Raw genomic sequence first — 15,865 nt, forward strand, 5'->3', positions numbered from 1 at the left:
CAGTCTAAAGGAGACAAGTTTTTATAGTGCTTATATACCAATACTAGAAGTCTAAATAATAAAATGGGTGAACTAGAGTGCCCCATATTAAATGAGGATATTAATATAATAGATATCACAGAAACTTGGTGGAATGAGGATAATCAATGGGATACAGTAATACCAGGGTACCAAATATAACGGAAGGACAGAACAGGTCGTGCTGGTGGGGGAGTGGTATTATATGTGAAAGAAAGCGTAGAATCAAATTAAGTAAAAATTTTAAATGAATCAAATTGTACCATAGAATCTCTACGGATAGAAATTCCATACTCTAATAAGAATATAGCAGTAGGCATAAATTACCGACCACCTGACCAGGATGGTGAGAGTGACTGTGAAATGCTCGGGGAGATTAGAGAGGCTATTAAAATAGAAAACTCAATAATAATAATAGTAATTAATAATGGGAGATTTCAATTATCCCCATATTGACTGGGTACATGTCACCTCAGGACAGAATGCAGAGATAAAGTTTCTTGACACCTTAAATGACTGCTTCTTGGAGCAGCTGGTCCTGGAACCCCACAGAGGAGAGACAATTCTTGATTTAGCCCTAAGTGGATCAAGGGTCAGGATCTGGTCCAAGAGGTGAATATAGCTGGACCTCTTGGTAATAGTGACTATAATATTCTTAAATTTAATATCACTGTGGCAGGAAAAACACCACAGCAGCCCAACATTGTAGCATTGAATTTCAGAATGGAGAACTACACAAAAATGAGAAGGTTAGTTAAACAGAAATTAAAGAGTATAGTGCCGAAAGTGAAATTTCTGCAAGCTGTGTGGAAAGTTTTTAAAGACACCATAATAGAAGCTCAACTTAAAATGTGTACCCCAAATTAAAAAACATAGTAAGAGAACCAAAAAGGAGCCACCATGGCTAAACAACAAAGTAAAAGAAGCAGTGAGAGGCAAAAAGGCACCCTTTATAAACTGGAAGTTAAATCCTAGTGAGGAAAATAGGAAGGAGCATAAACACTGGCAAATGAAGTGTAAAAATACAATTAGGAAGGCCAAAAAAGAATCTGAGGAACAGTTAGCTAAAGACTCAAAAAGTAATAGCAAATTTTTTTTAAATACATCAGAAGCAGGAAGCTTGCTAAACAACCAGTGGGGCGACTGGACGATCGAGGTGCTAAAGCAGCGGTCCCCACAGTGGGGTGCGCAAGACTATCCATTGGGGGGCACGGCAGGAGGAGCGCCACCGGAGAAAAAGGTGCGGCAGGAGGGGCACCACTGGAGAAAAGGGGGGGGGCGGCCGGAGGAGCGCCACCCTAAGATTGGCTGGAATGCCGCCCCTTACAGTGTGCCACCCCCCAGGCACATGCATCCTACGCTGGTGCCTGGAGACAGCCCTGTGAGGTATCCTGAGGGAAGAGTGGGAGTTCCACAACCAGAGGGGTTGACAGTGGCGCCCTCACTCGTTCATTGGCTTTCAGCGTATTGCGACGTATTGCAGTTTACATGTGCCCGGTTAAGTGGATTTACGGATTATATTATTTAGTTTTAACTAAAACTAACCCTCACAAAATGGACAAGTGGCTTAAAAAGATTCCTGCAAAGAAACCGCGGATTGAAGAGAATACTAATAATGCGAGCACAAGCAAACAAGAAGAAAATGGCAGAGCTGACAGTTCTCCTACTCCTAGTACGAGCTCTTCATCAGCCACATTATGAGGTGAAAACAACGACGATCTAATCAGATCTGACAAGAAGTCAGCCAAAAAAATTTGAAATTATCAAGAAGACTATTTGAAATATGGATTTACATCCACTATATTAACTATGAACCTCGCCCTAAGTGTGTATTGTGCCTTAAGATATTAACTAATGATAGGATGAAGCCCTCACGATTAGCAAGACATTTAAAAACTAAGCCTCCAGAACATGAAGACAAACCTCTACCATTTTTTCAGCGATGTTTAAAGTCATGCGATACTCAATCCAGTACTTTACAAAATTTCACTAAACTTAACGATAAATGTTTAGAAGCCTCTTTTGAGGTTTCTTACTGAATAGCAAAAGACAAAAAGCCACAAACCATTGGGGAAACACTTGTTCTTCCTGCCGCGGTAAAAATGGATGAAATAATACAAGAAAACAATATGGCGACAAACTAAAATGCATTCCTTTGTCAGCAAATACTGTTGGAAGACGCATAGAAAACATTGCTGAAGATTTGAAGAAACAAGTATTAGAACAAATTACGCAGTGTGGGAGGTTTGCTATACAGTTGGATGAAAGTACAGATGTTTCTAACATGTCTCAGCTTATGGTATTTGCTCGATTCTGTTTCAATAATGAAACACATGAAGAACTACTTTTTTGTGAGCCATTAAAGGAAAAATGTACCAGAGAAGATATATTCTCAACAGTAAAAGACTTCTTTAATAAAAAACAATGTTTTATGAAAAAATTGTAAGTGCAACCACTGATGGAGCGGCTGCTTTGACTGGAATAAAGAAAGGATTCCGGGGTAAGGTTACAGAGATAGCACCACACGTGAAATTCATTCACTGCATCGTTCATAGGCAAGCTATTGCAGGAAAGAAGTTGGAGCCAGAAGTGCACAAAGTGCTATAGGATGTCATCCATGTGGTTAATTTTATAAAAACAAGACCTTTAAATAGTAGAATCTTTACAATACTTTGTAATGAGATGGGGAGTGATCTTGAAAACATTTGTACCACACACAGACATTTGCTGGTTAACTCGTGGCAAAGTGCTTAAAAGAGTTGTCAAACTTAAAGATGAGTTACGCATTTTTCTTTTAGAAAAAGACAAGGGTTCCAAATTTGCTGACCTTTTCTGTGATGACAAGTGGCTGTCAGTAGTGTGCTATCTAGCAGATATTATCGAAAAAATAAACACACTTAATCTGTCCCTTCAAGGTAAAGGGGACGTTTTAACAATGAGTGAGAAAGTAACTGCTTTTCGAAATAAACTCGTGCTATGGAGAAAATTTTGAAAACAGATGTTTGGAAATGTTTCCATCGTTATGTGATTTTGTTGCCGAAAACAATGTAAGTGTGTCACCTATAAAAACCTCTCATATCTGCACACTTAAAAAACTTGGAAACAGAATTTTCTAACCTGTTTAAAAATCTTCCAAATGAAGAGGTTCAGTGGGTTTTGAACCCATTTGTTAAAAATATAAAAATGTAACATTATTATTATCTGTTCTGTTCATTCCCTCTGGGGCACTTGGCACTGGCCACTGTCGGAAGACAGGATACTGGGCTAGATGGACCTTAAGAATGGCCCTACTGGGTCAGACTATGTTCTTATGTTTGAAAAGCAAACAGTTAGTTTTAGCAATAGTACTGGATTCTGAAAGGATGGATAAATCTAGCAAAGTTATTTCAGACTTATATGAAAGCACATATTAAAAATTCCTGTCAAAAATGAACTCCATGCATTAATAACTGAGCTTTCCTTTTATAACAATATCTTATGAATTAGTTAAAAACACATAAATATTATATAATAGTCATTAAGTTGTAAACAACGCCTAGAGTCAGGTATTCAGTATGCATTGTGTTAAATCAAATCATCATATATGTTTTCGGAATTTACAAGCCACCGCTTCCTGTCAACCCCGTTTTAGATCATCTGATAGGGAGGATTTTATGCAGCAGTAGTTTTTGTATACTATAGATCTCTTACATGCTGGTTTACAAATACTTTGACCGTTAGCACAATTAAAACTGCCAGACCTTCAAGGAATGTTTAAGGTGATAAGACATTCATGTATTTTGATACACGCTATGGGCATGCCACTTAAGCCCAGATCCTGCAATACACACAACATTAAGCATTTAAGTAGTCCTATTGTCTTCAATGGGACTATTGATGGGGTAAAATTACATATATGTAAGTGTTTGCTGAATGGGGGCCTTATGCAGTAGCCCAGTGCAGCGATGCCAGTCAGTGACCAGTGTAACTACCCCCAACACCACTCCCCCCAGATTTTTATTTTAAAAAAATAACTTTGTGGATTCTAACACCTAAACTCAGTTGTGAAGCTACTGTTCTGCTGTGTCTCTATAATGTGCTTCTGCAAAGCTAGATAAAGCAGATATTATGACACCCTTTTTGTTGGACCATCAACTAACTTAAGAGAGACACTTGGTGAAGGCCAAAAGAGAGAGGTGCACCATTTCCCTTGTCAAAGCTAAGGTAATTGGGACTTTGTGCCAGGACCTATACAGGGTTAGGGAGACTGATTCAGTCTCAGACCCCAGATAGGCTGTGGTGCTGCAACACCACCCCCTCACTGTGCTTGCCCTTCTTCCCCACCTCTCAAGGCACAGTTTTGGGCCACTGGAACCACTGAGTGTGGAGCCACAGGCTCTTCTCCATTACACCCTCTTTGGTATCATCCTATTGGAAGACAATACAGATTTCCCTCTGCAGTGTGAGGGGTTGTGGATGCATGCCTTGCCCCAGAGCCTCTCCACCAATGGTGTCCTGCATGGATCTATCCAACCCACAAGGCTTAAGCAGAGTGAAGGGCCTGTTGTGATAATTGGGCCTACAAATTAACCCTGATTGTGAGTTCAATTGCAAAAAGTGAAAGTTCATAAACTGTCACAACAACTTATAATAATAAATGCTGATGGGAAAAGGTGTAGAAAAGAGACAAAGGCTGAATTAGTCCAAACAAAAAGGCCTACTGATAAAACTCAAGCACTGTGTTAAAATCATACCCCATAACAAAAACCAGAACAGTGTGATACTGGAAATCAATGACCCAAAACTGATAAGTCAGACATTAGGCCTAACTGGTTAACAAAATAATGAGGGAGATGAGCTATTCCACACATCACTCCCTTTTAGGGTCCTCAGAAACTTTGCAGGGAAAACTGACTCCTGCAAAACTGGCTGACAAAGAGGAGAAAGGATGAAGCAAACTCCACCATGATGGCTGCCATCCCCACTGCATCCTGGACCCTTGACCTTCTTCATCCTAATCCTGAACAATGTCCTGACCAGACCATGGAGAGGGAACCAGATGACATTGCCACCTTCACTGGCTCTGACTAAGTCCTGAATACCACTTGGAATGTGAGACTTTGTCTCATGCACACACACACCTCCCGCATGTGTTCTTTTCCTTCCCTACCATATTTCTTCTCTTTCCTATCCCTCTCCTTTTTCCTTCTGTCTAATACGAGTTTGGCTTAGTCAGTCAAGCCTGTATATTGTGCAACACTGTTGAAACCCTGTGACCAGAAAGAGGCTGCTACATGCAATGCCCTAAACAGCCCAAAGCTGGTACAAATTTGCCAGGTCTCTGAGTGGCTGATAAGACGCCTGTGCTGTGCCTGTGTTTTTCCAGCAGTCAGATTGCAAGTGAGAGTCAACATCAGAGACAGAAGTCACATCGGCTATCTTTGCAGTTCTTTGCCCTCCTCCTTTTAAGTGTGTTTGTCTTGTTTTGTCTTCTAGGAAACAGGTTCGGACTTTAACAACAACAGCAACTCCAGCCCATCTCAATGGCTTCTTCTCGTTTCCCCAAAAAGATAGTTATTACCATTTAAGATGGTCAAACACAGGGGATTTTTCCTTCTAAAGACTGTCTCCAGCTAAGTGGAAAAGGAACAGGGGATGTTCTTAAAATTAAAGCCTTACTTAATACTTTACATTTCGAAGGCTTGAAGTGTTTTTCTTTCCCCCTCTCCAAACCTCCCCAGAATCTTTAATAAAGGTTTAAAAGGTTTGTAATAATGTGTTTGCCAAGACAACATGCAGGATGAGGTCTCTGTATTCCAAACCCCAAACTTTGTTTAAAAAACAGGCCTCATATAAGCCTCTTCCACACCTGAATGATTTTACTTTGGGGCCAAACTCTCACCCAACAGGCATATATTGAAGCATGGCTCTACTTTGAAAAGTAACTATAAAAGTTACATCTTTCAGTGTCTATTCAGAGCCATAGCTAATGACTTCATCAATTAAAATAAAAAGCTTACCATCTTGTTAACTATGTCCCGAGTGGAGAATCTTTATTACTAGTGATGTGTGGGGCAGAAAAACCCAGCTTGCCTTTCAGATTTCATGCTGTGTTTGCAGCACTGGCAGTTAGAAAAATACATCCTTTTATTTGTAAACTAAACAGGATTATATATGGAGTCATTTGGATCCCCATGATGCTATTTTGTAAAAGTTGCTTTTTGGAGTAGAAGCACATTTTAACGAGTAATATTTGCAGCCATATTCTAGTTGGTAACAACCACATGCACAGACTCTCCCTTACTGCTCAGAATAATTTTTCCTTTAAATTTGGAGTTAGTTCAAAAACGGATCATTTACAGTTGTGTGTGTTTATTATTCCTTAACAAATGAAATAATACTGTTACTACCTCTACATTCATTAAGGTGACTATGTTTTCAAAATCAAAACCTGGGACACCTTTATGGGAACAAGTAGTTAGGATTGCAAAATCTTCATGTAAAAACCAAAAATACATTTCCTTTTTTAATCTATACTAGTGTTGTTGCTGTCGCCTTATGATTCAACAATATGTTCACATTTCTCGGCTTGCAGGATAAATTCCAGTAGGTTCGTATTCTCAATGAATTTGTCATGACACACTGTGTCCACTTTGAACAAAAGAACGGCTTTGCCTGTGTCAACACTCATTCAGATTTTTTCTGCACTCCCAACATGTGCATCAAACAGAATACCTGTTCCACTGCACCATTTTATTCCTGGTAAGTACAGAGCAATTTCTATTTGGAACAGCAATATGTCCTGAACAAACATTGTGTAGTTATTAAAAAATGTTTGGATCAATGAAAGGAAAAATACAGGACATTTCAGATGATCCAGAAATGGTTTTCGGGACATATCAGATGAAAAACCAGAACATATGGCCTCTCTATTAGTACAATACAAAACAATATTTGCCCTTTTAATCACAAGATGGTGACAGGTATTGAGTGATATTACATAGTGCCATGTAATGGACTGAGCAAATTAGCAAACGGATAGAGAGTGACAGTTCCCTGGTAAACAGTCAATTCATTTCTATTCAACTTCACCCTCTTCTTTCACAGGTCCACTAGGGAAGTGCTAGAAGAAGGTTGCTTGAGAAACTAGTAGGGAGACAGAAAATGACTTTGGGAAGGGTTGAATCCTAAGCTGAGAGTTTTTCTGTTTATGATCATTTACATTTTTCTTATAAACCCTTATGGAAAAGATCTTGCAATGGACAGTTTTTTCTGCAGATTCATTTCACTATCTTACACGCTCCTTTAGGTCTATATAAAATCACATGGCATGGTAACACTTTCTTCTGGAAAGCCAATTCAGCAAGGTACGTAAGCACACACCTAAGTTTAAACCACATGTTGTATGCCGTGAAGAAGAGCTCCGTGTGGCACAAAAGCTTGTCCCTCTCACCAACAGCAGTTGATCCCATTAAAGATATTCCCTCACCCACCTTGTCTCTTCAAACTACATGAGTAGTTCCATTGTCTCCAATAGAACTACTCACATTATTAAAGTTAGGTATGTGCTTCAGTAACCTTGCTGAACTGGGTCTGAGAAAGATATCAGACAAACTCAGGAGTTGTATTAAAGGCAAGTTGAAGAGTCCTAAAAATTGAAAAGCTGATCCTGGTCAATGACTGTACTTAAAAGGAACATATTGGGCCTGATTGTGTTTATAACAAGAGAGGAGCTCAGTTTGATAAGGTAATAATCCAGGGGTTCAATATCTGTTCCCATTTAAATCAACATCTAAAGAACTCATTATCTTGAACAAAATTAGGATTCCACCAGCTCCTACGAGCTTGATCGAACTCCCATGAAAGTCAGTGGGAGCTGAATCGGATAAATGTGTAATCAGAAATTTCACTCATTTTAATAAAAATCACTAGAAGCAATATCTCCTGGGGAGTGTAATGATGCATATTCGGTAACAGGATAGCACCATGTTAAATGGAGATTTGATGGATTAAATTACTGCATAGTATTTCTCTAAACAAAAACTCACTGTTGTAATGAATATAATTTTGTCACTGACATATACATAGCAATGATTTATAAACCTGTTAAAACTTGCTAAATAAATAGATGAAAAAATTATGAGACCATTGATAGTGTAATAAAGCTATGCTTCCTCTGGCTCCAATCAGATGTCAATAGAACCACTGTGATTCTTGAGCTATTCAAGACACTTCAACGAAGTTATTTTTTACCATTTTCTTTTATGGGGGATGGAATGTGAATTCACAATCAATATCTATGTGCAAAGTTTCAACATAGCCTGATTGCAAATAGCTGAGAAAGCTTGGAAGTTGGAGGTTAAAATGAAAATGGCGTGCTTGAATATTCAATATACCTTTAAGAATCCTTAAGAATTTCTTGAGATCCCGTTGTTGCCGAAGAAGCTGGAAGACAAAATACAAACAGTTGGAAATATTTCTGTTCAGTGGTTTAACAGTGTAGCTACAGAATAAAGCAAACCCTGTTTTAGAAATAAGAGAGGTACTTTGGATTCATGGATTAAAATTTTCAAAGACATCTAGGGGATTTGGACACATACTGGTCATTAACTTTATTTTGTTTCTAGTTTTAATGGAAGATGTATTTACCCCTCTAGACTGCTCAACCATGACCCATTCCTTCTAGTTTAGTTATATCATATTACTGTTTAAGATAAATGAGAAATTAAAGGTACCATGACTGTATTAAACATTACATTGCTTATAAACAATAATAAAATACCCCTTTAGCATATTGGTCTTTTCATCAGCTTCATGTCAGAAGATTTCTCCTTTCAAATTCAGTTAGGTTAAAAATTCTTTATCACAGCATGTGACAAAAGTCGAAGTTTTCTTTAGGCAGTAACTTTTCCATCAAATAATTTTGCTACCTGTCATGAGGAAATTGCAGTATGCTACCCCCAAAAAGCTCTGGGGGTTTAACTTATTAGCCAGAGCTTAATAAAAGCTATTTTCAATATGTGGTGATGATTTAAAAATTAAATTGACTTACAAAAGACATTTTAAAATGTATGGTATATTCGTTAGCATATATATGGCTCCACTTAATTTTTCTAGACAACAGTGCAGCTAACCCAAAGCAAACAGCCATGACTTTATTTTTAAAATAAACCATTTTAGATTAGACAATACTCTGTACCTTCTGAATCCTGCCCAGACTCACCCTCAACAGCCTCTTGGTTCCTTGAGGATGCGTCAGGCATCTCTTGAGCTGCTGAGGCTGTTCCTTCTTGAATACCGTCTACATTGTCCTCATGAGCAGAAGGTGCTGCAACATCCAAGCCTTCACCCACAACTTCTGTGAATTAGAGAGATCATTGTCTTTTCTTTTTTCTCCTTTTGCCAGTACAAATGAAGCCCCATTTGAGCCCCAATTCAGTAAGCATGGTTCTAATTTTAAGCATAAGCTGTTGAAGTAGATAAGACTATTCAAGTGCTTAAAGTTTAAGCATGTTCATAAGTGTTTGCAGGACTGGAATTTAAGATACCATCCACTGTTTTTCGTTGAATCCGCCTACCCTTAGGGCAGAGAAATATAAACATTGATTAACTATTTTGCTAATAATTTATAATATTTTTCTAGTACTTTTGAGAAAGTGTCTCCTGGTGGGTCATTTTTATATTTTAATTTTCAATTTTTTCTAACCCACATTGCACAATGCTGATACTTAATTTGGGTGAAGAAGCTTCAGTGCAAACTGGGTGGGATTGGATAATCTACTGTTTGGGGATTATATACGATGTATTTCCACTTTCCCATATTTTATGGAAAATGAAGATACTGTTGAGCAGTTCTTTATGTAAACTAGCCCTTTTAAACAGCATGCTTGGGTGATTGGTTTGAGATCTGCCATAGCATGAATGCTATTTAACCTTGATGGGCTGTATTCCTTTGCCTCTTTCGGGCTTGTCCACAGGGAGACTTACTTCAAGGCTAGCCAGGGTGTAAATGTACAGCACACCAGCCTGTCAAGCACTAAATTGCCATGTGGACCCTGCTGCCATGCACTGAAAGTTCTGTCACGTGCTTTGACCTACTGTCTGAAACAGCAGTACATCAGTGCGTACTACAAAACTTAAACACCAAGACCAAGATGTTTAACAAAATAAGCTCTAAAGGCAAAAGACCCACCATTAAACTCAGCAGTATAAGCTAACTTGAAACACCTTAATTCACTGTATTGACACCTTAAATGAAAAGGTTCCTTATGGAAAATGGGGATGCCAGATTGCTGAAAGGTAAAGTATGTTTAAAGCTCAAGAGCCTTGTGTCTTTTCCCCTCCGTCTCCATCCCCTTCCCTATGGGCTCATCCCCAGAATGACAAAATACATGTAACCATTCCAGGTTTCCATGACTTACCTCCCTAGTCTCTTACTAAGACTTTTTTCTCCCACATGAAACTGCAGTTGGGTGTGACTATTTGAGGCTATTTGATCACATTTGTTTCTTAAGAACATCACCTTGTAGATAAGACTTTAACACGTTCAAGCAAGATCATAATTTATGTCCCATAAACATCACTGGCATCGGCTTTGTAATTGCAAGTACTGCATTCCTACAGGCCACTAGAAAATTCACAGTCTCGTGTTGTAAGGTACTTTTATCCGAGCTATAGCACAGTTAAGTTGCTTGAGTATGTCTGGATAACTTTTCCAGTAATCCATTTGTGGTAAGATGGCAAGGAACTGATGTAAGACATTTGATACCATTTCTTTTGACAAACAATTGAAACTCTTCAGATGTGAATTGCATTCCATTGTCACAGTCTGTTCAGGAACTCCCACACATGAAAACAATAGTCTTAATACTTATACCATCTATGTTGATCTAGTTGAATTCAGACAGAATACTTAGACTCATAGAAGCATAGGACCGGAAGGGACCTCGAGAGGTCATCTAGTCCAGTCCCCTGCACTCATGGCAGGACTAAGTATTATCTAGACCCTCCCTGACAGGCGTTTGTCTAACCTGCTCTTAAAAATCTCCAATGATGGAGATTCCACAACCTCCCTTGGCAACGTATTCCAGTGCTTAACCACCCTGACAGGAAGTTTTTCCTAACGTCCAACCTAAACCTTCCTTGCTGCAATTTAAGCCCATTGCTTCTTGTCCTATCCTCAGAGGTTAAGAACAAAAATTCTTCTCCCCTCCCCCTTGTAACAACTTTTTATGTACATAAACTGTTATGTCCCCTCTCAGTCTTCTCTTTTCCAGACTAAACAAACCCAGTTTTTTCAATCTTCCCTCATAGGTCATGTTTTCTAGACCTTCAATCATTTTTGTCTCTCTTCTCTGGACTCTCCAGTTGGTCCACATCCTTCCTGAAATGGAAAAAATACTCCAGTTGAGGTCTAATCAGTGCAGACTAGAGCAGAAGAATTACTTCTTGCGTCTTGCTTACAACACTCCTGCTAATACATCACAGAATGATGTTTGCTTTTTTTGCAACAGTGTTACACTGTTGACTCATATTTAGCTTATGGTCCACTATGATCCCCCAGATCCCTTTCTGCAGTACTCCTTCCTAGGCAATCATTTGCCATTTTGTATGTGTGCAACTGATTGTTCCTTCCTAAGTGGAGTACTTTGCATTTGTCCTTATTGAATTTCATCCTACTTACTTCAGACCATTTCTCCAGTTTGTCCAGATCATTTTGAATGACTTCCGGCCATTTAGAATGGGCACCTATTGCAATCATAGATGTCCCAAAAACTGTCCAGCCTTGGCTATGTGGATTCATTGCCACTGCATAGAGTGCTATCAAGGCTGATTCCCAACTCTGGCAGTTGGAGTGCAGAAGGTGAGGGCCCGCAATGATTCTAAAAATTAATACTGGCCACTCCAGGCTTCTATTAAACTCCCAAGGTTACAGCTTCTCTCTGACCTTGGATGGGTAGATGCTGCCACCACCCAAATGCAAAACCCCTGAGGACCCAGGAAGGTGTACTTGGGAATTCCTTCCTGTGGGGTACCCTCAAGCCCTTTCACCCACCGTCTGGGGAACAGCTGAGAAAGAAGACAGAGGAAATTAGCCATTGCCCCCAGCTAATTAAACAACATATGCACAAACCTCTTAGGACACCAAAAATCCAATCCTGTTCTTTAAAAAGGTAAATTTTATTAAAAACAAAAAGAAAGAAAATACATCTGAAACTTAGGCTTTGCTAGATTAAAAAAAACACATTTACAAAATTATCAAGAATAACCTTCTTGAGGTCCAGCTTAAAGGTTACAAGCAAAACAAAAGCATTTGGGGTTAGCACAGTGGAGTTCACAAGCCAATAAGAAATAAACAGAAAAACTTAAGTGCATCTTTCTAGACATTTTCTGATTTATGAATAGGTTTTAGGTATGATTTGATGATTTCCATACCTGACAAAAAGCTTTTTACAGCATAGTCCCAACCCTGTCTGTGCTCTGTCCCCTCTGGAGAGCGACAGCAGAACAGACAAAGGGAAGTTTTTTCCCCAATTTTAAAAAGTTCTAGCCCTCCCATTGGTTCTTTTGGTCAGGTGCCCACTCCTTTCCTTTTACCTGTGGGCTTTTTAACAGGTAAAGCAAGTAGAGAACAGCTACTAAGAGGGATTTTATACTAACTGGCTCACTGGGTGTCCATAAAAGGGAGCTCCCCCCCCCTCGCCCCCCCACTTCATTTATCACAGGTGCAAAGGAGCATGTTTAGGCATGGATTGACAATCTCATCTGTGTTTTCACCATTTCCTCTATTTGTGTATCAGTCCCTGGCCACCACACAAAACTCCTGCCCAGGACTTTCATTTTGACAATTCCCAAATGGCTTTCATGTAACTCTTGGAATACCTATGACTTGAGATTCATAGAAGTAATCATGCTGGTGCCACAACTTAGGGAACCATGATGTACACTTTACTATTCTTTTTAAGAAAATAAAGCTGGAAGAGTTGTTTGTAGGCATATGTCCATTCATTCATTGTAATGTCATATACTTCAGCTAGCAGTGGATCATTTTTTGTTTTGTGTTGCACCATGGCCTTTGTCACTGCCAAGGGTTCAGTTTGTACCACAGAAGTCATATCTACTGTCTCTGGTTCCACTTCAGTATCCTTATCTGCTATTGCCAATGGTAGCTGTGACAAGCAATCTGCACTGGTTCTTTGAACTCAGTATTGTAACAATGAATGCCCAAGGTATCACCTAGCTCTGTAACTGTGCTGCAGCCATTGCCGGTACTCCTTTCTTTGGGTTAAAATTTTAAAGCAGCAGTTATGCTCTGTCTGCACTCAGAGTAAAATTTTTCCCATACAGATATTGGTGAAGTTTTTTAACTCCCCAGACAAAACTCAAAGCTTCTCTGTCAAGTTCAGTATAGTTACATTTGACAGAGGTTAGAGATAATAGGCCTTTCTGGTCAACCTTCCGTCATATGAAACTATTGCATTTATTCCATGTTGGGAAATGTAACAAGCTAACGTTTTATGCAAAGATGCACTGTGGTACGTAAAACCCTTTCAGATGCTAAAAGCTTATTGGCTTCATCCAGAGCTTTGGTTTGGCGTAGACCAACGCCATTTCTGTCCATTGTGTAACAGTTCATTCAGAGAATGTAACACTGTTATAATGGTAGGCAAGAGCCTATAGTAATAGGTAATCATTCACAGGAAGGAACATAATCATGACATGTTTTGTAGTTGTAGTGCCCGGAGGAGTGCCTTTGGCTTTATCTTGCGATTCATGCAAACCATCTCTGTCAATGGTACAGCCACAATATGTAACAATCTTTGAAAAATTCACATTTTCCCTTATTTGCTTTAAGGCCACACTCAGCCTTCCAAGTGGAGATTCTCAAGGTGTTCATCATTAGCTTCTGTGAGCAATATATCATCCAAGTTAACATGAAGTGCCAGGAATCCCCTGTAATACCTGGTCCCTGGGTCACTGCCAAATAGTTGGTTTGGAAGCAAGCCACACACTAGCCTGTTATATTGAAATAAGCCCTTGTGTGTGTTAATCACAAGGTTGTACTTACCACTGTGTTCAATCTCCATTTGTAGATAGAGTTGGGCTAGGTTGATCTTGGAGAAATGCTTTCCACCAGCTAATGAGGCAAATATATCTTCTATTTGCGATAAAGGATGTTGATCCTCATGCAACACTGGGTTAGTGGTAACCTTGAAATCAGTACTGGTAGGGACAGCCACATTCTTTTTCATTACTGGTACTACAGTGATGTTCTAGTCTCTCCTTGGAAATAGTTCCAGAGTCCTATAAATGCTGATGCTCCACCTCTACTTTTGGCTATATTGCAAAAAGTACTGGACAAGCTTGGTGAGATTTAGGAATTGCTCCTTCTTCAAGCAGAAATTTTTGCTTTCATATGTTTTAAGGTTCTGATACCACACTGAAAGACATCAGCTGCCTTGTCCAAAAGTTCATCTAATTTTTCTTTTGTGCTGAAGTTTATAAAATTAGATTTGGTTTTGTTAAGCCGGCAGACAATTCAGGTGTTTCTAGACCAGCTGAATCTCTTTCAGCCCTTCACTTCACAACATAAAGGTTTAGCACATCTTTAATATAAAAAGTGATACTTTTACTGTAATAACACCCAGGGAAGAAAGGATTTCCCCTGTATATGTTTTAGTAGCAGTGAGATTTTCTGCAATTTTACCTCTCAGTAGCCTGTGATAATCCTACAGGAACAGCAGACCCCGTGTTAAGGTTTAAAATGGAGCTTATTCATTCCACTTGTAATGAAATCCAAATGACACTTCATTTGTCTTAACAATTGTAGTGACACTGTAACATTCTCTGTGGATTCTATATCAGTGGTTCTCTAACTTTTGTACTGGTGAACACTTTCACACAGCAAGCCTCTGAGTGCGACCCCCCCCCTTATAAATTAAATACACTTTTTTATATACTTAACACCATTATAAATGCTGGCGGCAAAGCGGGGTTTGCGGAGGAGGCTGACAGCTCGTGACCCCTCATGTAATAACCTTGTGACCCCCTGAGAGGTCCCTACCCCCAGGTTGAGAACCCCAGCTCGAGAACCCCAGCTCTATATTGTCATCTGCCAGCTGATGACTTTGAAATACTCTGATATTGCTCTTGTGGGGAGGTGATTATGCTTTTCCCAAAACCTGCACATTTTCTGCATGCATCCTAATTTCTTCCAGTTTCTACAGATTGTGCCCTTAAACTAACAATCATTTTCATTTTGAGACTGTTTCCCACAGTGAAAGCCCACAGTCTTTGAGCATTTTCTGTTGTGCTTTCTGTGTGACCCTCAGTTTATTTGTTGCACATATAACATGATGCTGTTACAGCTCCATGGCATCTTTGATAGCTGTCTTCAGCAATTTTTGTATGTTTTAGAGTCAAATTAGCCTTGGTCAACTGGTGTTTTGGGATTTCTTCATGTTGAACATCACATACTAACAGCTACCTTAATTCATTATTTACAGTCTTTCCAAACTGACAGTGCTTTTTTAGTTTCCTTAATCCAGCCCCAGATTCAGAAATTGTTTCATTTTCTTCTTGAATCAGTTTATAAAAGCAGAAACACTCTGAAATCACTCATGGCTTTGGGGTTCATAGATTCCTAGATATTAAGGTCAGAAGGGACCATTATGATCATCTAGTCCGACCTCCTGCACAACGCAGGCCACAGAATCTGACCCACCCACTCCTGCGAAAAACCTCTCACCTATGTTTGAGCTATTGAAGTCCTCAAATCGTGGTTTAAAGACTTCAAGGAGCAGAGAATCCTCCAGCAAGTGACCCGTGTCCCATGCTACAGAGGAAGGCGAAAATCCTCCAGGGCCTC

General features: G+C 39.4%; 1 protein-coding gene and 2 long non-coding RNA genes across 5 annotated transcripts in view; 2 read left to right on the forward strand and 1 right to left on the reverse strand.

Annotated features, from left to right (window-relative positions):
* LOC140910397 (uncharacterized) overlaps positions 1–15,865 on the forward strand; it is a 59,786-nt gene that overhangs the window by 13,888 nt on the left and 30,033 nt on the right. The gene's annotated exons all lie outside the window — the stretch shown is intronic.
* MGARP (mitochondria localized glutamic acid rich protein) overlaps positions 1–15,865 on the reverse strand; it is a 43,726-nt gene that overhangs the window by 2,497 nt on the left and 25,364 nt on the right. The window contains exons 5-6 of one of the 3 annotated variants that reach the window (XM_073341157.1): positions 9,197–9,352; positions 8,394–8,442 (exon numbers count right to left, since the gene is read on the reverse strand). In XM_073341157.1, the coding sequence (XP_073197258.1) occupies positions 8,396–8,442; positions 9,197–9,352 (203 nt within the window). In that variant the 3' untranslated portion in view covers positions 8,394–8,395. Of the gene's footprint in view, positions 1–8,393; positions 8,443–9,196; positions 9,356–15,865 lie in introns of all 3 variants that reach the window. The other 2 variants (XM_073341156.1, XM_073341158.1) reach the window with 2 other exon arrangements.
* Positions 4,892–5,687, forward strand: LOC140910398 (uncharacterized). Its single transcript, XR_012158569.1, has 2 exons — positions 4,892–5,109; positions 5,494–5,687. It is a non-coding gene; the product is annotated as an uncharacterized lncRNA (long non-coding RNA).

This window comes from Lepidochelys kempii, chromosome 4 (assembly GCF_965140265.1).
Source record: "Lepidochelys kempii isolate rLepKem1 chromosome 4, rLepKem1.hap2, whole genome shotgun sequence".
Classification (NCBI taxonomy): domain Eukaryota; kingdom Metazoa; phylum Chordata; order Testudines; family Cheloniidae; genus Lepidochelys; species Lepidochelys kempii.